The sequence below is a fragment of the Mobula birostris genome, chromosome 7 (assembly GCF_030028105.1).
Source record: "Mobula birostris isolate sMobBir1 chromosome 7, sMobBir1.hap1, whole genome shotgun sequence".
In the NCBI taxonomy this organism is placed as follows: domain Eukaryota; kingdom Metazoa; phylum Chordata; class Chondrichthyes; order Myliobatiformes; family Myliobatidae; genus Mobula; species Mobula birostris.
Genome location: NC_092376.1, coordinates 44,331,621 through 44,354,639, shown reverse-complemented (window position 1 = coordinate 44,354,639; position 23,019 = coordinate 44,331,621). Strand labels below are relative to the sequence as shown.

The 23,019-nt window shown below is 41.5% G+C and overlaps 1 protein-coding gene across 7 annotated transcripts in view; it reads left to right on the top strand.

The window, feature by feature from the left end:
• The window catches only part of tnfrsf19 (tumor necrosis factor receptor superfamily, member 19), an 89,693-nt gene that overhangs the window by 36,270 nt on the left and 30,404 nt on the right, over positions 1 to 23,019 (top strand). For all 7 annotated transcript variants that reach the window (XM_072264311.1, XM_072264309.1, XM_072264310.1 and 4 more), the window contains exons 4-5: positions 1,820 to 1,998; positions 14,295 to 14,380. In XM_072264311.1, coding sequence (XP_072120412.1) covers positions 1,820 to 1,998; positions 14,295 to 14,380 — 265 coding nt within the window. The remainder of the gene's footprint in view (positions 1 to 1,819; positions 1,999 to 14,294; positions 14,381 to 23,019) is intronic.

Genomic DNA, 23,019 nt, shown 5'->3' with positions numbered 1-23,019 from the left:
CTACTGTCTGAAGCCTGCATTCTGGGTGTGACCACCTCAGTAAAAAGCCTCATCTATGAGTTTTTCATCCTTGCAGATAGTCCTGGTTAAATCCAGTCCCAGCTCAAGTTCCTTGATCTTTTCAATCAGGAGTTGAATTTGGGTGGACCATACAGATGTAGTCATCAGGGAGAATGTTAGGTACCCTGAAATCTCACATCTTTCCCGTCAGTGGAGGGCCGTTCCACTGCCTGAACTACCATCCTGCTTACACTTGTTATACCTCTAACTTCTAAAGCTTAAGTCCTAGTCTCCGCCTGTTCTCATCCAAGACAGTTAAATCAAAGTCAGTCCGCTGTAACACTAGCCCTGTTGTGTCAAAGCCTGACTTCTCTAACACTGTCGCACTCCAACAATGGCCGCTCCTTTTACACCTCACTATCTTTTTTTTGGCCCCTGCCGATTGCCTAAAAGATTGTGATGATTGCATTCCTCCAAAGAGTTCCGAAAGACCCTGAGCTCTTTTTAAATTTTGTGCAACCTCACCAACAAGTGACCTTGCACAATGATTGCATCCCACCAAAGTACTCCAGAAAGGCCTAGAGCTCCTTTTAAACCTCGCGCAGTCTCACCTCTCACGGCCCCACGAATGAATTTATCACAGTGATTGCATATTGCTAAAAAGTTCAGAGAGGCCCCAAGTTCTTTTTAAACCTCGTGCAGCCTCACCAATAAACAAACTCTTGCAATGATTGCAGCTCACCACCGTGCTGCAATGTTCTATACTTAACCAGAGTTAATGTTTCATGTTGACGACTCTTCAGTAGAACTGGAAAAAAGAGAAAAGAAGTTGCTTCGTCTCCCCTCACTGCAATTGAAACTTAACTTGTCTTCTCTCTTTCCCATTTCCAACAAGGTTCTTTGGAAATATTAGCTCTGTTTCTCTTTCCACAGTTGCTGTCTGACCTGCTGAGAGTGCTTCGAACATGCCCAGTTTTGGTTTGCTTCAATTACTCCTCTGGCAGCTGGGCTCCTGAATTCAACTGCCAATTGGAAACAAGGGGTTAGATAGTGAACACAGAACATAAAACACTACAGCACAGTATAAACCCTTCGTTCCACAAAATTGTGTTTATCTTTAAAACTACTCTTACGGTCAATCTAACCCTTACCTCCTCTACTTTTCCATCATAAAAATTTCAACTTTTGGTTGTCATTTATCGTCTGCCAAAACATACCCGAATAATTAATAATACTTGAATAAATTGAGTAAGGGGAGGGCATTTTTATATTATACTAAAGGCTCATTATACTGTTCATTCCTAATTTGTGGATTTAATTCGCACCACAAACGCAAACAAAAATAGCTCAAGTTCCATAAGTAAAAATTTTAGCCTCAAATGATAAAGTCCTTAAAAGGGACAGCTATAATCATTTCTTCGGAACCAAATTAACCTCTTTACACTATTCAGATTTTAAAACAACACAGTGAATGAATGCAGAAACATGTCATTTATTCCATTTCATGTGACTAAGTTAATTAAAAAAAATAACTGCACCATAGCCATTAATAATGTAGCTGTTGGGGACCTCAGTCCTTATTGTCATTCAAATTTTCTGTGCATTGTGAAATAACTGAATGATTAAGTGTTGATTAAAGCAGTAAGCGAGATTATTAACGCTGAAAGGGGCATTTGAATGCAGTGAAAGGTTGCCATTGTCTCAGCTGAGGCCTGTCTGCAGTGTTCATTACACATGCCTCTTGTCCTAGTAATTTTACCTTACTGTCACTCCTTTTCTCTTACCTCTAACAGCAGGCTTTTCTTATTAATCCTTTCAGGAATGCGGGTTTGGATATGGGGATGATGGACAGTGCGTGACCTGCAGGCCAAGCAGGTTCAAGGAAGACTGGGGTTTTCAGAAGTGTAAGCCATGCTTGGACTGTGCTCTCGTTAATCGCATTCAGAAGGCCAACTGCACAGCCACCAGTAATGCAGTATGTGGAGAGTGCTTGACAGGGTAGGTTCAAGGAGCATCAGATGTGATCTGTTTACCTTTTAAGTATCTGGGATCACTCAATTTTATCTCTTTGAAGGCACAAAGTGTTGGAAAAATCCCACATCTATTCCCACAGAATGTTTGGCTGCATATTCTGCTCAAATATCTGTCTGATTTTGTAAAATAAAGCACCAGAATCTTCCATAACAAGCCCTATTCATCTTAATGTAGTCCAAGAGACACCTTACTTTCTGTTTTAATAGCTATTTTTGTTGCTACAAAAGAGACGGTGTACCATAATTCAATATTGGTTAAAGTGGGGAAATTTACTGAGACGCCATGTGAAGTCCACTATACTTTGAGTAACCATTTATTTCACTTTCTTCTTTATCCTGTACTCTTCGTATATCTTCAGCTTGGTCCACAGTTGCTTCTTTAGTTGTATGTCAGTAATTCCATTCCAACCCTATATGTGCCTGGCATTAATCTGAATATGTCAGGACTTGTAAACATTTCCCTACCAGTGTACTGTTGACAGTGGGAACTCTTTATAATTTAGCACAGCACTATGCATCAGTAAGTGTTGGCGCATGGCCAATGTTAACCACACATTGCTCTGCGACAACACCGGTGCCAAGCTGTATGGGTCCTAATGCCCTTCCCTTGGACAACATCGGTGTCGTGGAGAGGGGAGACTTGCAGCATGGGCAACTGTTGGTCTTCCATACAACCTTGCCCAGGCCTGTGCCCTGGAAACTTTCCAAGGCGTAAATCCGTGGTCTCATGAGACTAATGGATGCCTATAAAAAAAAATGCATCAGTAAAACTGTAAAGTTGATATAACGTGGACAGAATTGAAATGTGCTGAAGAAAACACTGGGGATGACGCTACACCTCCTATGTTATTTTCATTCGGTCTCTTAATCTTTTCTATTCCCCTTCCTCTCACTCAAAAAATTTCCCACCAACTCTTCTTAAAATTCATGCCTTCTGAAAACCTCCTCTTCCCCTTTCCCACCATTTTCAGTTCCATCAGCTCTCCAGCCTTGATGTAGTTACTCCCCGTACTTCCATTTGGATGGTAACCCAGGAGACCGCAATGCTGGAATTTGGAGCAACAAACAGCCTGATGGAGGAACTCAGCTTCTGGTGGGGGGGGTGGGTGCTGGGTGAGGGGAGGGAAAGGAATTATTGACATTTTTTACCAGGACCCCGAAGCAGGACTGAGGGTGGAGCGGGAAGAGAGCCAATCTAAAGAGAGGATGGGATTGGTGAGATGACTGGTGGACTGAAGGTGGGTGAAGGAAAATGGACGGATGGAGCCAGGTAGGGAAAGGAGGGGTGAAGTTGGGGAAATGTGGAAGGTGGATGATAGATGGAAAAAGGCAATGATAGGCAGGCAGATGGACCAAGTGGAGGTGGAGACAGATGTTGGGCGATAAACAAGGTGCCAGTGCTGTAATCTGACGAGTACAAAAGATGATCAAGGGAGCCATTAGAGGAGAGGTAGGCCGATGGGGGAGAGGGAAATGCAGTGAGTATAGTAAGCGGGTGGTATGAGGATGAGAAGAGGGAGGAAAATGGGAGTCTAGTTGGTGGGGTGGCAGGGGGATATGGGAGAGAAGACAAAATAAGATGATTGGAGATGGATTAGGTCAGGGGAGACAGCCGAGTCTTTGGAGGAGCAGGTTGCCTGAAACTGGAAAATTCAATTTTCATACCATTGTGTTATATAGATAAAACAGATAGAATATGAGGTGGTGTTTCTTATGTTTGCACTGGGTCTCATCTTGGCAGTGGCGAATGTCGAGCAGCCCCCAATTTTAATCCTAACCTAATCATGGGAACAATTTACAATGACCAATTAACGTACTAACCTGCCAAAGGGTTTTGGCCTGAAACGTCACCTGTACTTTTTTCTATAGATGTTGCCTGGCTGCTGAGTTCCTCCTGCATTTTGTGTGTGTTGCTTGGATTTCCAGTATCTGCAGATTTTCTCTTGCTTGTGAACCCACCAATCAGTATGTTTTTGGACTGTGGGAGGAAACCAGAGCACCCGGAGAAAACCCACATAATCCACCGGGAGGACATACAAACCCTTACAAAGAATGCCAAGTTTGAACTTTGATATCCAACACCCTACGCCCTTATAGCATCGAGCTAACTGCTCTCTTGTGTGAAGGTGTAACTTGTTCTATATACCTCATGTGCATCCTCATGGGAGCTTTTTGGTATATGCTTGAGTCATCTTAGTTCTTATGAATTAGGAACATTGAAATTTTATTGTCTGCATATCAGTTATTTCTAAGAAAAGCTTTCATTCATTCCCTCTACCTCCCACCATACCTTCCATTCATATCTGTGTCAAGCATCTTTGTTGATGTTGAGCTTCCAATCAAGCTCAACAACAAAGAACCAGGGAAGACATAAAGATGTGCTAGGAATGGGATGGAAATGGGGGCCATAGTCAGGTACAGTTCTCCAATAAGTTTTACTGTCCCAGTAGATTAATGTCGCTAGGATCTGTGTCATCCTGAATTCATTGATGTCTCCTAAATTTGCGTTACCCATAGTGAATTAAAGTCATAATCAGAAACAACAGAAACAAATGTCTCCCATCCACTACATAATGGACTGGTTGGGCACAGGAGTACATTCAGCCAGAGACTCATTCCACCGAGATGCAACACAGAGCGTCATAGGAAGTCATTCCTGCCTGTGGCCACCAAACTTTACAACTCCTCCCTTGGAAGGTCAGACACCCTGAGCCAATAGGCTGGTCCTGGACTTATTTCCTGGCATAATTTACATATTACTATTTAATTATTTATGGTTTTATTACTATTTAATTATTTATGGTGCAACTGTAAGGAAAACCAATTTCCCTCAGGATCAATAAAGTATGACGATGACTATTATCGCTGTCCTACATGACATGAATTCTGTTGTTTTGTGGCAGTAGTTAAGTGCAAAGATACAAAATGACTGTAGGTTACAAAATAAATAAATGGAGAAAAAGATGTGTTATAATGGTCGTGCTCATGGGCCGTTCAGAAATCTGATGGTAGAGAAGAAACTGCTCCTAAAAGGTTAAGCATTGGTCTTTAGGCTCCTGTACTCCTTGATGATAATAATGAGAGAGAAGAGGGCATGTTGTGGATGGTGGGGGTCTATGGTGATGGATGCTGCTTTCTTTAGGCATCATTGCTTGAAGTTGTCATTGGTGGTGGAAAGGGTTGAGCCAATAATGGAGGTGGCTAGTCTACAACCTTCTGCAATCCCCTTTCGATCCTGTGCACTGGAGTCTTCATACCACACTGAGGTGAAACTAGTCAGAATGCTCTCCGTTCTTCATCTGTAGAAATTCGCAAGAATATTAGGTGACATAGCAAACTTAGTCAAACTTAGCCACTGGTGTGCCTTCTTTGTGATTGCATCAATGTGTTGAGCCCAAGATAGATTCTCCAAAATGTGGACACCAGGAACTTAAAGCTGCTCACACTTTCCACTGTTGCCCCTCAATAAGGACTGCTGGAGGATTTGTTGTCACCAATCTGCACAGACTGTGATCTCCCGATGAGGAAGTTAAAAATGTCCATGTTTAGAAGCTTAGTGTTTAATACTGAGAGAGCAATGGTACTCAACACTGAACTGTACACATAAAAACAGCACCATGCTGTACATTTTGCTGTTTGCTAGGTGCTCCAAAGTAGAAAGCCAGCGAGATTGCCTCTGCTGTAGATATGTTGTGGCAGTAAGCAAATTGCAGTGAGTCCAAGTTCTTGCTTAGATAGGAGTTAATTCTAGCCATAAGCACCTCTTGAAATACTTCATAATGGTAGATCTGATTGCTATCAGTCAAAAGTTAATTAATACAGTTCACCATGTATGGCATGTTTGCCATGATTTAGCCTGCCACCATCAAATTTTCATGTTACAATATAGAATGTGGCATGTTGTTTTAAAGAAGTACTAGCTTTAATACATTGCTGTTAAATTTGGACATTAGGCTATTCAAAGGCATTCCAAAATAGCTGCTCAAAAACACAAGAGATTCTGCAGATGCTGTTTATTTTTGTACGTGACTTTTTGACCATTTTGCAAACACTGACAACTGTGACTTTTAGAGCTGATTTTTACAAGCCATTAGCATGTTTCCCAGTTTTATTGCCTGTCATTATATTCATTACTCATTCTGAGACTGATTGCCTGATGTTTGGAGATGCTGTGTTTTTACATTCTTTGGTACACTAAATAATGCTTTTAAAGGTTATTGTGGAAGGTCAGTTTGTAAAATGTAATGTCCACCATTTTATTATGCTTGAATTTAATACCCCGTCAATTTACTTTGGTGAGGAATTAACCCAGGAAATGAGAACTGTAAACAAAGTTGGACACTTAAGTGTTCCACATTTGTTCATTTAGCCAAGTGATGTCTCCATCATTGTCAGATTTATTCCGTGGAATTGTAGTTGAGTCCAGCAAAAAAAGTAAACTATCACTGTAGTCGGAGCACTGTTAACAGAGCAAGGATTTCAGTGTTTATAACTAGAATCCCAAGTGCCAGGGAGCACATATGAATGTTCTAAAGAGTGAGACGCAACAAGTAGGTAACATTTAGCTGTTTAAGCTTGCGCTTAAAAGCCTCTCAATTATGAGAGGAATGTACAGGTTGAAGGGAGGGAAGAAGTTTAATTTTGAGATTGTATTCAAGAAAGAGTGTGCACCAGTGGTCCTTGAAATCAGATCGTTTAAAAGTCCTTTTGGGCCCTTCTCAGCATCAGGAGTGACTTGCTTCTTCCATTCCAGTCTGTTCCTTCTGAGGTGGCTGAAGGGTCCTGCGTGGGATCCCCAGACTCGGCCTCAGATAGGAAGTGCTTGATTTCAGAATCAGAATCAGGTTTAATATCACTGGCATATGTTGTGAAATTTGTTGTTTTGCGGCAGCAGTACAGTGCAATTCATTATTAAAAAATCAGTATAAATGACAATAAGAAGTGAATATGCTTTCAAAAATCTTGAAAATTTTCTAAGTAACAAAAAAATTACTATAAGTAGCAGTAACAGTAAAAAACTAAATCAAATCCAGTATTTAGCATGGCCACGCTTTGCCTTTAAAGCTGCATCATTTTGTTTGGGGACACGGTCATTCAGTTTATGAGAAAATTGACTGCTAGGTTGTTCCAAGCATCTTGGAGAACGTGCCACAGTTCTTCTGCAGATTTTGGCTGCCTCACTTCCTTCTGTCTCTCCAGGTAATCCCAGACAATCTTGATGATGTTGAGATCAGGGCTCTGTGGAGGCCATATAATCCGAAACCATATATATAAATCATATCAACTATACATCTTGTAAATTAATGGTTGAGATTAGGGTGTTCTCAGTTTTCCATTAGTCCTGTAAATCTACTCCACTCTGGGAGAGCTTCTTGGATCAGAGGTGAAAAATTGCAACAAGGGAAAATTGAGAAAAGGACTGATGCGATACCAAAGCCTTGTTGGTACTGGGTCTGTGATGGACCATCAGGTTAGGATTCCAACTTGCATGGCATCATGTAACCAGCACATTTCAGAAGTTCTCCATGATCAATCTTAGCTGACAAAGTTGAAGTTTTTAAGGAACTCATTAAAAGCCATGTACAGTGGTTGATTCTACTCTATATTTTTCTTGGACTTAACACACAGTCAAGATCATGCCCATTGTAGCTCATGTTGGATGAGTGTAAACTAGGTTGGAACTCTTCAGCAACTGGGAGGAGGTGATTGAAGAGGGATGTTGTTATTTGTGATAAACATCAGTGAGACCTCTCTGTAGTTACTGCATTTAGATTTTCCATTCTTTAAGTTGGCAATTATAGAGTCTGAGATATCCTTGCATGCTCTCCTCTTCTCTGCTGTGTTTCATTACTTCAGCAGGGTCTTTCCCTAGAGGGATTATTACTTAACGGTTGTCATGACCTTTTCAGTCTCTTGCTGGAGTGGGTTAGTGCATAGTTTGTGATAGATTGTGAAGTGTGTGATGGAGTCATAGATCTTCACATCAAAGGCAGACTCTCAGTTGAAAAATTTTTTAGATAGGCACATATGATCAGTCTAACGCTTTCTTTATGATACGTTCTAATTGTATAGTTACTGATTAACCAAAATGTGTAAAAAAAAATTTCTTGTTATCATGAAGTTTACTGCAAGGAGTATTATGAATAAAGTGGATGAGCTTAGAGCGTGGATCAGTACTTGGAGTTATGATGTTGTGACCATTACAGAGACTTGGATGGCTCAGGGGCAGGAATGGTTACTTCGAGTGCCGGGCTTTAGGTGTTTCAGAAAGGGCAGTGAGGGAGGCAAAAGAGATAGGGGTGTGGCACTGCTGATCAGAGATAGTGCCACGGCTGCAGAAAAGGACAAAGACATGGAGGGATTGTCTACGGAGTCTCTGTGGATGGAAGTTAGGAACAGGAAGGGGACAATAACTCTACTGGGTGTTTTTTATAGACCACCCAATAGTAACAGGGACATTGAGGAGCAGCTAGGGAGACAGATCTTGGAAAGGTGTAATAATAACAGGGTTGTCGTGGTGGGAGATTTTAATTTCCCAAATATCGATTGGCATCTCCCCAGAGCGAGGGGTTTAGATGGGGTGGAGTTTGTTAGCTGTGTTCAGGAAGGTTTCCTGACACAATATGTAGATAAGCCTACAAGAGGAGAGGCTGTACTTGATCTGGTATTGGGAAATGAACCTGGTCAGGTGTCAGATCTCTTAGTGGGAAAGCACTTTGGAGATAGTGATCACAGTTCTATCTCCTTTACCATAACATTGGAGAGGGATAGGAACAGACAAGTTAGGAAAGCGTTTAATTGGAGTAAGGGGAAATATGAAGCTATCAGGCAGGAACTTGGAAGCACAAATTGGGAACAGATGTTCTCAGGCAACCATACGGAAGAAATGTGGCAAGCGTTCAGGGGATATTTGTGTGGAGTTCTGCATAGGTATGTTCCAATGAGACAGGGAAAGGATGGTAGGGTACAGGAACCGTGGTGTACAAAGGCTGTTGTAAATCTAGTCAAGAAGAACAGAAGAGCTTACAAAAGGTTCAAAAAACTAGGTAATAACAGTGATCTAGAAGATTATAAGGCTAGCAGAAAGGAGCTTAAGAAAGAAATTAGGAGAGTCAGAAGGGGCCTTGGCGGACAGGATTAAGGAAAACCCCAAGGCATTCTATAGGTATGTGAAGAGCAAGAGGATAAGACGTATGAGAATAGGACCAATCAAGTGTGACAGTGGAAAAGTGTGTATGGAACCGGAGGAGATAGCAGAGGTACTTAATGAGTACTTTGCTTCAGTATTCACTACGGAAAAAGATCTTGGCGATTGTAGGGATGACTTACATGGACTGAAAAGCTTGAGCATGTAGATATTAAGAAAGAGGATGCGCTGGAGCTTTTGGAAAATATCAAGTTGTGTAAGTCACCGGGATCGGACGAGATGTACCCCAGGCTACTGTGGGAGGCGAGGGAGGAGACTGCTGAGCTTCTGGCTATGATCTTTGCATCATCAATGAGGACGGGAGAGATTCCAGAGGATTGGAGGGTTGTGGATGATGCTGTTCCATTATTCAAGAAAGGGAGTAGAGATAGCCCAGGAAATTATAGACCAGTGAGTCTTACTTCAGTAGTTGGTAGGTTGATGGAGAAGATCCTGAGAGGCAGGACTTATGAACGTTTGGAGAGGCACAATATGATTAAGCATAGCCAGCATGGCTTTGTCAAAGGCAGGTCTTGCCTTATGAGCCTGATTGAATTTTTTGTGGATGTGACTAAACACATTGATGAAGGTAGAGCAGTAGATATAGTGTATATGGATTTCAGCAAGTCATTTGACAAAGTACCCCATGCAAGGCTTATTGTGAAAGTAAGGAGGCATGGCATCCAAGGGGACATTGCTTTGTAGATCCAGAACTGGCCTGACCACAGAAGGCAAAGAGTGGTTGTAGATGGGTCATATTCTGCATGGAGGTCAGTCACCAGTAGTGTGCCTCAGGGATCTGTTCTGCGACCCTGCTCTTCATGATTTTTATAAATAACCTGGATGAAGAAGTGGAGGGATGGATTAGTAAGTTTGCTGATGACACAAAGGTTGGAGGTGTTGTGGATAGTGTGGAGGGCTGTCAGGGTTACAGCGGGACATTGATAGGATGCAAAACTGGGCTGAGAAGTGGCAGATGGAGTTCAACCCAGATAAGTGTGAGGTGGTTCATTTCGGTAGTTCAAATTTGATGGCAGAATATAGTATTAATGGTAAGACTCTTGGCAGTGTGGAGGATCAGAGGGATCTTGGGGTCCGAGTCCATGCGACACTTAAAGCTGCTGCGTAGGTTGACTCTGTGGTTAAGAAAGCATACGGTGCATTGGCCTTCATCAATCGTGGGATTTAGTTTTGGAGTCAAGAGGTAATGTTGCAGCTATGTTGGACCCAACTTGGAATGCTGTGCTCAGTTCTGGTCGCTTCACCACAGAAAGGATGTGGAAACCATAGAAAGGGTGCAGAGGAGGCTTACAAGGATGTTGCCTGGATTGGGGAGCATGCTTTATGAGAATAGGTTGAGTGAACTCAGCCTTTTTCCTTGGAGCGACGGAGGATGAGAGATGACCTGATAGAGGTGTATAAGATGATGAGAGGCATTGATCGTGTGGATAGTCAGAGGCTTTTTCCCAGGGCTGGAATGGCTAGCAGGAGAGGGCACAGTTTTAAGGTGTTTGGAAGTAGGTATAGAGGAGATGTCAGGGGTATGTTTTTTATGCAGAGAGCGGTGAGTGCATGGAATGGGCTGCTGGCGACAGTGGTGGAGGCAGATATGATAGGGTCTTTTAAGGGACTCCTGGACATGTACGTGGAGCACAGGGCTATGGGTAACCCTAGGTAATTTCTAAGATAAGGACATGTTTGGCATAGCTTGGTGGACCGAAGGTCCTGTATTGTGCTGTAGGTTTTCTATGTTTCTATGATTCTATGAAGTATTCAGTTAACATTCAAAGGGTTCCCAAAATCTGAAACTAATTTTTGTTATATTCATAATTAGCATTTACCAGCTGATCTGGCTTTTTAGAACATAGAACAGTACAGCACAGTACAGGCCCTTTGTCCCACAATGTTGTGCCGACCCTCACATCCTGCCTCCCGTATAACCCCCCACCTTAAATTCCTCCATATACCTGTCTAGTAGTCTCTTAAATTTCACTAGTGTATCTGCCTCCACCACTGATTCAGGCAGTGCCTTCCATGCATCAACCACACTCTGAGTAAAAAACCTTCCTCTAATAGCCCCCTTGAACTTCCCACCCACTTTTTCACCGATTAAAATCAGGACTTTCCAATAATTATTGAAAATTCTTAAAATGACATTTATGTTGAAGGATCATGGCTTGCTGTACGAAGTATCACAAAGTTTGAAAAGATGCAATGATTAGAAAAGAGCCTTGTTTAATAAAAGTCTCGAAGATTGTAAGAGGTCAGGAAATTTAAGAGTGAAGAGATCTAGTGCTTCTAGGTGCTTGGGGGAAATGTGTACAAACTGGGCATTGAGAGGTGATTTGATAGAACTGTACAGGATTGCAACTTGGTTTAGAGAGGGCAAATGGCTAGAAGCTGTTCCCATTAACAGATACAGTGACAGTGATCTTATGTGATAGACAAAAGCTAAAGGCCCAGGTGAATGATTGCTTGCAACTCACTGCCTACAAAACTGTTGGAAATGGAGATAATCATGGCCAAGGAAAGATATTCAGACTGGCCATGAAGGAAGATAATATGCAGGGAGATAAAAAAACAGGATTGACAAGATTGTCTTATAAAGAGCCCAATGGCCTCTTGTGTTTTAACAGTTGAATGATTCCAAGATGCTGAAAGATATGCTAATTTCTCTACAGAGAAGAAAGGAAACAGTTTATTTTCACTGACATATGTCACGAAATTTGTTGTTTTATAGCAGCAGTAGCGTGCAAAACAAAAATTACTATAGGCTACAAAAGTAAATATATACTGCAAATCAGGTAGGGCTCATGGACTATTCAGAAATAATGAAGGGACCCTTTTCTGTCTGTTTTTATTATCCTTCTTCTAAGGACATAAGATTGTGCTTTTTTTCACATCACTTTGATGGCTTCAGCAATAGCAGTCCTGCTCAAGTATCTTGGTTAAGCCCTGGAGAAAGCTTTATAATCCAAATATATGTTTGAGCTTCAACATGATAAAAGTATGCCTTTACCCCAAGAATCATTTGGGAATGACAATTAAATAGGATTGGAAGCAATTTATGGTATAGGCTAACTATATCAACTAGGAATTGTAGGATGGATTTGACAAAGGGTTTTTGAGATTCGGTCCTTTTCAAAATGCAGAGTTATTTAGTAGTATTAAGCTTCTAAAGAACAGAAGCTGCAGGTTAGCCATTTTACAAGTAGTTTTCTTTTCTGCAAGTACAGGTGTCCCCCGTTTTTCGAACATTCGCTTTACGACACCTCGCTGTTATGAAAGACCTACATTAGTTAACCTGTTTTCGCTAACAGAAGGTGTTTTCACAGTTACGAAAAAAGGCAGCGCACGAAAAAGGCAGCGCACGCCCCAAGCAGCCAAGCTCTTTCCCCGGAACTGCATTCTCGCCGGCATTGCTTAAACACGTGCCTGTGAGCATCTGTGCTTTATGTCGATTTATTTTGAGCATCTGTTAGCAAGATGAGTTCTAAGGTATTGGAAAAGCCTAAAAGAGCTCGTAAGGGTGTTACACTTAGCGTAAAACTAGACATAATTAAGCGTTTCGATCGTGGGGAACAAAGTAAGGACAAAGTGAGTTTGGCTTGTGGAAGTTGTCGAAGATGATGTTGAAGAGATTTTGGCATCCCATGACCAAGAACTGATAAATGAAGAGCTGATGCAATTGGAAGAGGAAAGGATAACAATCGAAACCGAATGCAGTAGCGAACGGACCGAAAGTGAAGTCGTTCAAGAACTGAACGTGAAACAACTGCGTGAGATTTTCGCTGCAATTGACAACGCTGCAATGATTGCAGAAAAGTGCTACTTTAGTTTTGAGAGGGTACGTAGGTTTAGAGCATATTTGCAGGATGGTTTGAGTGCTTACAAAGAACTGTATGATAGAAAAATGCGCGAGGCTAAGTAGTCAAGCATACTGTCGTTTTTCAAGCCTTCCACATGAGCAGACGACGAACCTTGGCCTTCGACATTGAGGCAGGCAGACATAGAAGAAGATGACCTGCCTGCCCTGATGGAAACAGACGATGATGAGATGACACCCCAGTGTCCCACCACCCCAACCTCCAACAACACAGCCTAACACACCATCATCAGTGTGCTCGATGTCTTCCCGATTCCGGTAAGTGATACTACACTGTATATGCATTATTTCTACTTTATATAGGCTGTGTATTTTTACGTGTTATTTGGTATGATTTGGCAGCTTCATAGCTTAAAGGTTACTGGAGAGAGTGCTTCTGCCGAGAGCGCTTGCGAGAGATTTTCACTACGGTGGACTGTGCTGCAATGATTGCGGGAAAGTATTTCTACTTTATGTAGGCTGTGTATTTATCACATCATTCCTGATTTTACTATATGTTACTGTTACTTTAGATTTTATGTGTTATTTGGCATGATTTGGTAGGTTATTTTTTGGGTCTGCGAACGCTCACAAATTTTTCCCATATAAATAAATGGTAATTGCTTCTTCACTTTACGACGTTCCGGCTTACGAACCGTTTCATAAGAACGCTCTACCTTCGGATGGTGGGGGAAACTTGTAGTGTGTTTTTGTTAAATAGGACTACAATTACATTTCATTCCTGGTATTGGTTTGGGAGATGAACTTTGTACAGTGTCTTGGTTTATGTTATTACTCACATATATGGGGGATGAAGATGAGTATCTCATTTCTATTCTTTCTGAAGGCAATAACCCCCTAATCTGGGTAAGATTGCCTTTCTTGTGTATTGCTATTTATCTTCTAAACTAATGACATGCGTTATTAATTAATTTGTGTAAGTATATTTCTCCTTCATTACTATAGATGTTATTTCGAAAATATTATTCCAAGGATCATGCTCATTTCACATTCATACTTCCATCTCCTTCCTTTCTTTATAGCTGATAAGGGTATGAGGTAAGATTTTTCAGGCTCTTATGACTACAGCGTTTCAGAGAAGTTCTGAGTTTGTGTCTCAGTGTGAGAAAGAGAAACATTAAGTGTGTTGCCACATTCCCAAAATGTGTATTGTGTAAATCTGAGGAAACTTGTTTCTCTTTCCTTCCAGGTTTTACAGAAAGACTAAACTGGGTGGTTTTCAAGAAATGGAGTGCATACCATGTGGGGATCCACCTCCTCCTTACGAGCCTCACTGTGAGTATACTGTACAAGCTCGTTCCATTTGTTTGTTACCCAGTAATAAACGGATGTTATCACCTCCCTCTGTTTAGAAGGCAGGAGGCAGGAGGAAGAATTTCTAGGAGGTTCCTTGTACAGCTTTCTTTGTACAGACTCACACTTCCACTCCATTTCTTTAAAAGAAAGGGAAAACAATGGGGCCTCTTCACCCCTTGGGCAAATTTTAATACTCTTCAGTCTAATGGGGAATCCTAGTGGTTTTATTATTTAAACCTAAATTAAAATACTTAGGTAAGTTAAAATTAGATTACAGGACAAGATCATCATATCTAAAGGAGGCAGTTTGGTTCTTCAACTATAAGCTTGAATGAGATTTGCAAATATAAATTTGTAGATTTATAATCAGCCCCAGCATTTGTTTTGGGCCATTGCGCTCGACCTAGTTTTTCCTCTAAAACCTTAATTATTTGAATATTAAGTAATTTGAAATTAATCTAATGGTTGTAATAGTTCTTATAGAATTTCCTGTAGAAAGAAATTATGGAAAAAATTTAAATCTGAAAAAATGGAGATAATTTTAATGGGTCAGATGTTATGACTGACCGTTCTGAAAGGCATCTCTGGTGTTTGACTTTCCCCACATAATTAAGTCCTAGACATACCAAATTACATATTCTATTGGATCTGTCACCCCACAGTTGCTGGACTCTATGAAGTCCAAAAGCAAAGCCCTCCCTTCCATTGTTACAGGACTTTGTGCAGAGTCCAGAGGCTGAACCTGTCTTGCCATACTGCCCAACATTATGCTGGGGAATTCGAAAGCAAAAACTTGCAGCTGTTTGAAATTTACAAGAAAAACAAAATGCTGGAGATACTCATCAGGACAGGCAACAACTGTGCAGTTAACATTTCAGCTATCGCCAGCAGTTTTATACTGGATGTGTTTCCCTTTCAGTCATATGCCAGACAGATCCCATTTATTTCAATAGAGATTTTTTGTCTGGAGAACGGGGTTGCTAAATACTGTTAATTATTTTACTTCATTTTAATTTATTTTTACTGTTCATTGTATTAATGTGGTTTTAATTAAGTTTTTTAAATTTTTAACTGATAAAGCAATTGATTAATTATTTCAATCGCGTTTAATAATTTGACGGAAACTTGTAAATATTGTAAAAGCCCTCCGGAGGCAAAGCTCCATCTCTAGCTTTACCTCCAGTCAAGGGCACCATACTGTCTTGGATTGGGTACTCTGCACTATGCTGGCTAGGTCTCTTTTTTTTTATGTTTGTAATATTTATTGACTGATTCCTGGATGCATAGAGTCAATGAGAGCTGCCCTCCTCATCCCTCCTTGCCATAAGTGGGGAAGGCAGGGATCCACAGCAAGCTCCAAGTTCATCTGAACCCAGGGTGACAGATTATGCTGTAAATGCTGTGTTTTACATGGCAGCTTTGGATATGCATGTGATATTTCTTAGGTCTGAGATAACCAGTATATGGTAAAGTCATTCGATTCCTGTTTGAGTGTGATTTCCTGAAAGCAGCTGAGTGTGGAAGGGCAAGTGGAAAGTCAGTGCCACTTAAAGGTTAGACTGGAACAAGTGGCCAAGTCAAGCATGCTCATGTAACGCAAACCCTGTTAAGGAGAGGGAGAGGCAGGCAGTGAGAAATGAATATTACCCCAAGCTATAGTTCTTTTGCCTTCAAATTAATCATCTTTTCTCATTTAAATATCTTTCCTGCATTAAAGAAACTTGTAGGAATGACAACTAATGGTGGATTTGCAGTTGTACTGTTTCTGGAACTGTAAAAACATAATGTCACAGGGGATTTCACATCATTGTCTCCTGTGTTTTTTAAACCAAAGGATGACAACTTGGTATCAGGACTGATAAATGATGCTGCATTGAGGACTACTTTTACACATACACATAAGCCAAAAACCCAGGAGACAAAGTTCCCTTGAATATGCAGCAGTGTAGATATGTCTGGGTTGACTGGAGAAGGTCCAGACCGAAAAGACAGCAAAGTGGAGTCAAGGGCCTTCCACCGTAATGGTGACAGTTTTATGTTTGGATAACAAATTACCCATTGGCATTTATTTCACTGTTTTCCATCATTGATCGCCAGTGAACTTATTCTCCGATCTTAAATGGTGGCCCTTACCAATATTAAAACCCCTTTGTCAGGCTGTTGTCTTTTTAACACCAGCTATAACCAGCTTTAAAATGTTCTGCACCTGAATAATTAAACAAAGCATGCTATCGATCTACAGGATTTCATGAATTTAAAAACAACTTGTGTGTTGTTCAACTGAGGACAGACATGTCAGTTTTGTTCTGCGAGAATATATGGGATTGAGGAAGAAAGGGAGCTGTGGGGGCAGGGTGGGGAGTTCCCGTTGAATGTTAATATATCCTTAGCCCAGGATCTTCAGAAGATTACTGTTTGCTTGTGGTCAGGCCTGTGTGCTCCAGGCTGAACAAGCACACATTCAGGTGTAAAAATAAACACAAGTGGCTGATGGATGACTCCATCTGCTGACAAAGTCACAATGAGGTACTTCAGCACAAGCTTTTTACTTTGTACCATGATTGATGCCTAGCAAAACACTTTGATGCAAGAACCTCAGCTGAATTCCAATTTGAATTCTCATTCCATTGAAAAAAGAGGCAAATATAGATTCTATGGTAATAAAAACAGTGACGTTACGAGCAACACACATAAAAAAGTTGCTGGTGAACGCAGCAGGCCGGGTAGTACCTCTTCCTAGAGATGCTGCCTGGCCTGCTGCGTTCACCAACAACTTTTTTATGTGTGTTGCTTGAAATTCCAGCATCTGCAGATTTCCTTGTGTTTGCGAAGTTACCAGCAATTGCCATCAGAGGATATGAAACTAGCAGCACCTTAAGGATATTGTGCATGCAGAGGCAAATACAGAAATCTATACAGTACCAGCAATTGGTTTTAGCATTCTCAAGGGAACATGCTATAAAGAAGTGGGTTAGGCCATTCAGCCCAATATGCCTGGCTTACTGTACCTTTCAACTAGCCAATTTGCTATCTCAGAAACACATATCTCTCGTTCACTCAGTGTCCAGAAATATATGGATTTCCTATTTGTATATACTCAGTAGCTGAGCTTTGTATTTGTCGTAACTGGAGAATTCCGAAGATTCACTATCTTCTTGGTAGATAAATTTCTTCCTGTTTCTGTCCTGAATTGCCAACAGCTCATGCTGAGGCAGTGACTCCTGGTTCTGGACATTGCAGTCAGTGGAATTACCCCTGAATCTCTGAAGCACTTGTACAAAGAATTTTGTATATTTTATCCTGCTATGCTTGAATGAGCCTGCTTAAACTCCCATTGTAAGACAATTCCCTCTTTACCAGGAATCTTTCTAGTGAACCTTTGGTTGCACTATACCAGAGCAGAGAGACCAAACCTCGACACAATATTACAGGGGCAGTCCGTTAAAGCCTTGTGTAATGTAATAACATTTTATTTTCCCTTGTATTCAAATCCATTTGCAATAAATGGCCTTTCTAGTTCCTTGCTGTAACTACACATTAACTTTCATCAATCCTGGTCCCTCTAAACGCCCTTGCCTTTCAATCTCTTCCTATTTCAAATTTTACTTTTACATATGTCTTTCTATCAGCTTTCTGAGTCTCAGCCTAGAAAGGGTCCCGACGGTGTAGAAAACATGCATGGCCCCAGTACCCAAGAAAGTCTTGAATGACTACCGTCCAGTGGCCCTAACACATCATAAAAACCCTGGGGAGGCCGGTCTTGGCTCACCTCCAACCCCTGGTCAGATCAGCCCTCGTTCCCCTGCAGTTTGCCTACCAGAAGCACATTGGAGTTGACGATGCTGTCATCTACCTGCTGAACAGAGCCTACTCCTATTTGAATAATCAGGGCAGCACTGTGAGGATCATGTTTTTTGATTTCTCAAGTGCCTTCAATACCATACAGCTCTCATTGCTGGGGGAAATGCTCCGTTTAATACAGGTTGGCACTTCCATTGTACCCTGGATAATGGACTACCTGACTGGCAGACCACAGTTTGTGCAGCTTCGGAGTTGTGTGTCAGACATGGCTTTAAGCAGCACTGTGGCCCCACAGGGGACTGTATTGTCTCCCTTCCTGTTTACCCTGTCTACCTCGGACTTTAGATACAACACCAAGTCACGCCATCTGCAGAAATCCTCTGATGATTCAGCAATAGTTAGGTGTATAAAGAGAGGACAGGAAGATGAATACAGGGCCCTGGTGGAGGACTTTGTCAAATGATGTAAGCTGAATCATCTACAGCTCAACATCAGTAAGACAAAGGAGATGGTGATGGACTTTAGGAAGTCTAAGCCTGCACTGCTCCCTGTTACTATTGATGAAGAGGGCATGGATGTGGTGAGAACCTACAAGTACCTGGGGGTGCGCCAGGACGACAGTCTTGAATGGAGCACCAACACAGAGGCTGTGTAGGAGAAGGGCCAGAGTTGCTTCCACTTCCTGAGGAGACTGAGGTCTTTTGGAGTATGCAGGCCTCTCCTTCTCATGTTCTACCAGTCTGTTGTCGCCAGTACAATCTTCTATGTGGTGGTGTGCTGGGGCAATGGCATCAACACAGGTGATGCCAACAGGCTCAATAAACTGATTAGAAAGGCCGGCTCTGTTATAGGAGTCAAAGTGGACATACTGGAGGCTGTGGTAGAACAAAGGACCCTCCAGAAATTCCTGGAAATTCTGCATGCCACCTTGGCTGAACAGAGGAGCATTTTTAGTAATAGACAAGACAACTGCGCTGCTCCAAAGGGTGCTGTATGAGGTCATTCTTACCCTCAGCCGGTAGGCTCTATAATGAGTCAACCTTATAGCTGGGGAAGTGATGACCCCCTCCTGTTACACTGCCAATAACCTTTGTTTACCACACCCTGTGCAATGTCACCATCACTTCTTATCTGGATGGTGTGAATGTGCACCTATTACTGTATAATATTACGGTAATTCTTGGACTACCATCATAAGTGTGAACTTGGAAATCTTGTACATCTTGTAATCTTTAACTTTAAATCTCGTGCATCTTATTTTTTATTCTATCTAACTTACGATATTTGTATATCTGTGCACTTGTAATGCTACAGTGACACTGATTTCCTTTGGGATCAATAAATTATCTATCTGTATGACATCTGATTGTTTCCATTTTATATTTCATTAACTGTCTGCCCAACCATTTATTAAACCTGTTTATATATCGTTACAGCTTCTCTCAATCCTCCTCACCACCCACGCAGCCTTGTATCTTAAACCAACTTAATCCTCTTGTCCAAATCATTGATGTACGATGTCATGTAGCACTTCATTTGTAACTTAAAAATTCTACATCTCAATGATGCCAAAATTGCATGAATTATTACTTTTTGGCTGTTTACCAAGTTCTGAAAATAGTGCATAGTTACATGAAGTCCAAGTACAAACCATTATTGGAGTTTAGCAAATCATCTGGTTCCGTTAAACTAATTTTTTGTGTGTGTATTGTAATTTACTCATATGACTGTGAAGTAGAAAGATTATTAAATAACTTGTTAATTTTTGTTTTATTGTTGTGATTTTGTACTTCTATTTTAATCATGCGTGCATGTTCCAGTCATTTTTGTTGGCACGGAGTTGATGGTTAGAGGTTTTAAGAACATTTCTTCAGGTCATTGCTGTCCCTTTGCCAGTGGTCAGAGGTTCTGACCTAAAGTTAGTTTCCTTTTCCATTTATGTTCTATCCACAATAATTGTTTAAAATACAGTAATCTTGTGGGTTTCTGTTGAGTTGGACCTTAAATGTAGGGACACAAGGGTTACAGTGAGTTGATGTTTATTAAATTTTTGTAACAGGTATACAGGAAAATTGCTTAGCAATGACACCATTACCAGTGAAATTTTGCACCCAGTGTCTGTGCTCAACTCTTGAGATTCTTGACTGTAGTCGCATCTTCTCAGATGTCTCTGAAGATTTCCCGATTCTATTTGGTTTACATCACTCTCACCCTTGATTACCAATCTACCGCCTTAGGTTAAAGTGCCATTTCAAGCCACAATTTATTTGCTCTTTAACCTGGTTTCTGTTAAATTGTTTCTGCATCTCCAATATTATATACATTCATACCTCATTCCACCCCAATTTTCCTCCAATCTTCTGAACAATTGCTGATTTCCTCTTGTCTCCGCCAACTTAGAGAATAGACAGCTTTGATCTGGATTGTTTTTGTCTGTAATCTTTGTAAATAACAAATAGACAACAGATTGCATGAACAATAACTACAAAAAAAGGCCACTTTAACAAGAATTTCTTTTTAAATTTGCAGATGTTGGGAATAGAATCATAGAAACATAGAAAACCTACAGTACAATACAGGTGCTTCAGCCAGCAAAGCTGTGCCGAACACGTCCTTACGTTAGAAATTACCTAGGGTGACCCATAGCCGTCTATTTTTCTAAGCTCCATGTACCCTTCCAGCAGTCTCTTAAAAGACCCTTATCATATCTGCCTCCACCACCATCGCCCGCAGCCCATTCCACGCACTCACCACTCTCTGCTAAAAAACTTACCCCTGACATCTCTTCTTTCAAGCACCTTAAAACTGTGCCTTCTCGTGTTAGCCATTTCAGACCTGGGAAAAAGCATCTGACTATCCACATGATCAATGCCTCTCATCATCTTGTACACCTCTATCAGGTCACCTCTCATCCTCCGTCTCTCCAAGGAGAAAAGGCCGAGTTCACTCAACCTATTCTCATAAGGCATGCTCCCCAATCCAGGCAGCATCCTTGTAAACCTCCTCTGTACCCTTTTTATGGTTTCCACATCCTTCCTGTAGTGAAGCGACCAGAACTGAGCACAGTACCCCAAGTGGGGTCTGATCAGGGTCCTCTAGAGCTGCAACATTACCTCTCGGCTCTTAAACTGAATCCCACGATTGATGAAGGCCAATGCACCGTATGCCTTCTTAACCACAGAGTCAACCTGCGCAGCAGCTTTTAAGTGTCTTACGGACTCAGACCCCAAGATCCCTCTGATCTTCCACACTGCCAAGAGTCTTACCATTAATACTATATTCTGTCATCATATTTGACCTACTGAAATGAACCACCTCACACTTATCTGGGTTGAACTCCACCTGCCACTTCTCAGCCCAGTTTTGCATCCTATCAATGTCCTGCTGTAACCTCTGACAGCCCTCCACACTATCCACAACACCCCCAATCTTTATGTCATTAGCAAATTTACTAACCCATCCCTCCACTTCCTCATCCAGATCATTTATGAAAATCATGAAGAGTAGGGGTCCCAGAACAGATCCCGGAGGCACACCACTGGTCACTGACCTCCATGCAGAATATGACCCATCTACAACCACTCTTTGCCTTCTGTGGACAAGCCAGTTCTGGATACACAAAGCAATGTCCCCTTGGATCCCATGCCTCCTTACTTTCTGAATAAGCCTTGCATGGGGTACCTTGTCAAATGCCTTGCTGAAATCCATATACACTACATCTACTGCTCTACCGTCATAATGTGTTCAGTCACATCCTCAAAAAATTCAATCAGGCTCGTTAGGCATGACCTGCCTTTGACAAAGCCATGCTGACTATTCCTATTCATATTATGCCTCTCCAAATGTTCATTGTGATGAGAATGTAAATGGACGAGTTGCAAGGTGGTGTAATTCACTCTGTTCTATAGCATTTTCTCCAGTCTACTGTCAGTAAGCTGGTCCCTCTCAGGACCAGATTTGAGTCTACACCCATTCTGAGGAGCTCAATGCATAGCTTGTCAAACTTCTCTGGAGTAAACATGTTCACAATGCCTCTGACCTTCCTGAAGATTTCATCTTGGTGTCCTTTATGCAGAGAGAAGTTTGTTTATGTGTGGCCAGTTGAAATAATACGAGCTGCTTGTGGTACAGTACAATAAAAAAAGGAAAGTGTGTAGGCATTAGTTGATGCAGAGTTTGCAGGTGTAAAGAAGTGTGGATACATGTTTCATCAGCATCTTACCATTGCTCTACATTGGCGTACAAGTCATGGAACTATCTGGTGGGTCTGCAGCAGAACCAATATCAGAGAAGAATGCATTCAAACAACGGTGTATTATTTACCCAACACACACCAAAGTTGCTGGTGAACACAGCAGGCCAGGCAGCATCTCTAGGAAGAGGTACAGTCAACGTTTCAGGCCGAGACCCTTCGTCAGGACTCCAGTTAGTCTGTTGGCCATGCTGGGCGGGTTGCATCGCTTGCATGCCCAATATCAGACTCCTGAAGCAAGCATTCTATTCTGAGGTCGGTCACGGGAGATGATTACCAGGTGAAAAGCTTGCTTGAAAAATTGCATCATCACCTCTGACAGCTGGGAAATTCTAGAGAAGAATTGGGAGCACACAGGAACCCTGTGTAGGCCTTGGAAGGGATATACTACCTCACAAGCTACTTGGGCAACCATCCTGTTGACCACCTTCTGTTCCATATGTGGGAAAATCCATTCTTCCTATTTTGGCCTCATAAGTTACTTCAGAACCTTTAAAATTAGATTGAAACTATACCATTCCCAATCCTGAGTACTCAGTAAGACTATAAAAGGCACATGGAGGCA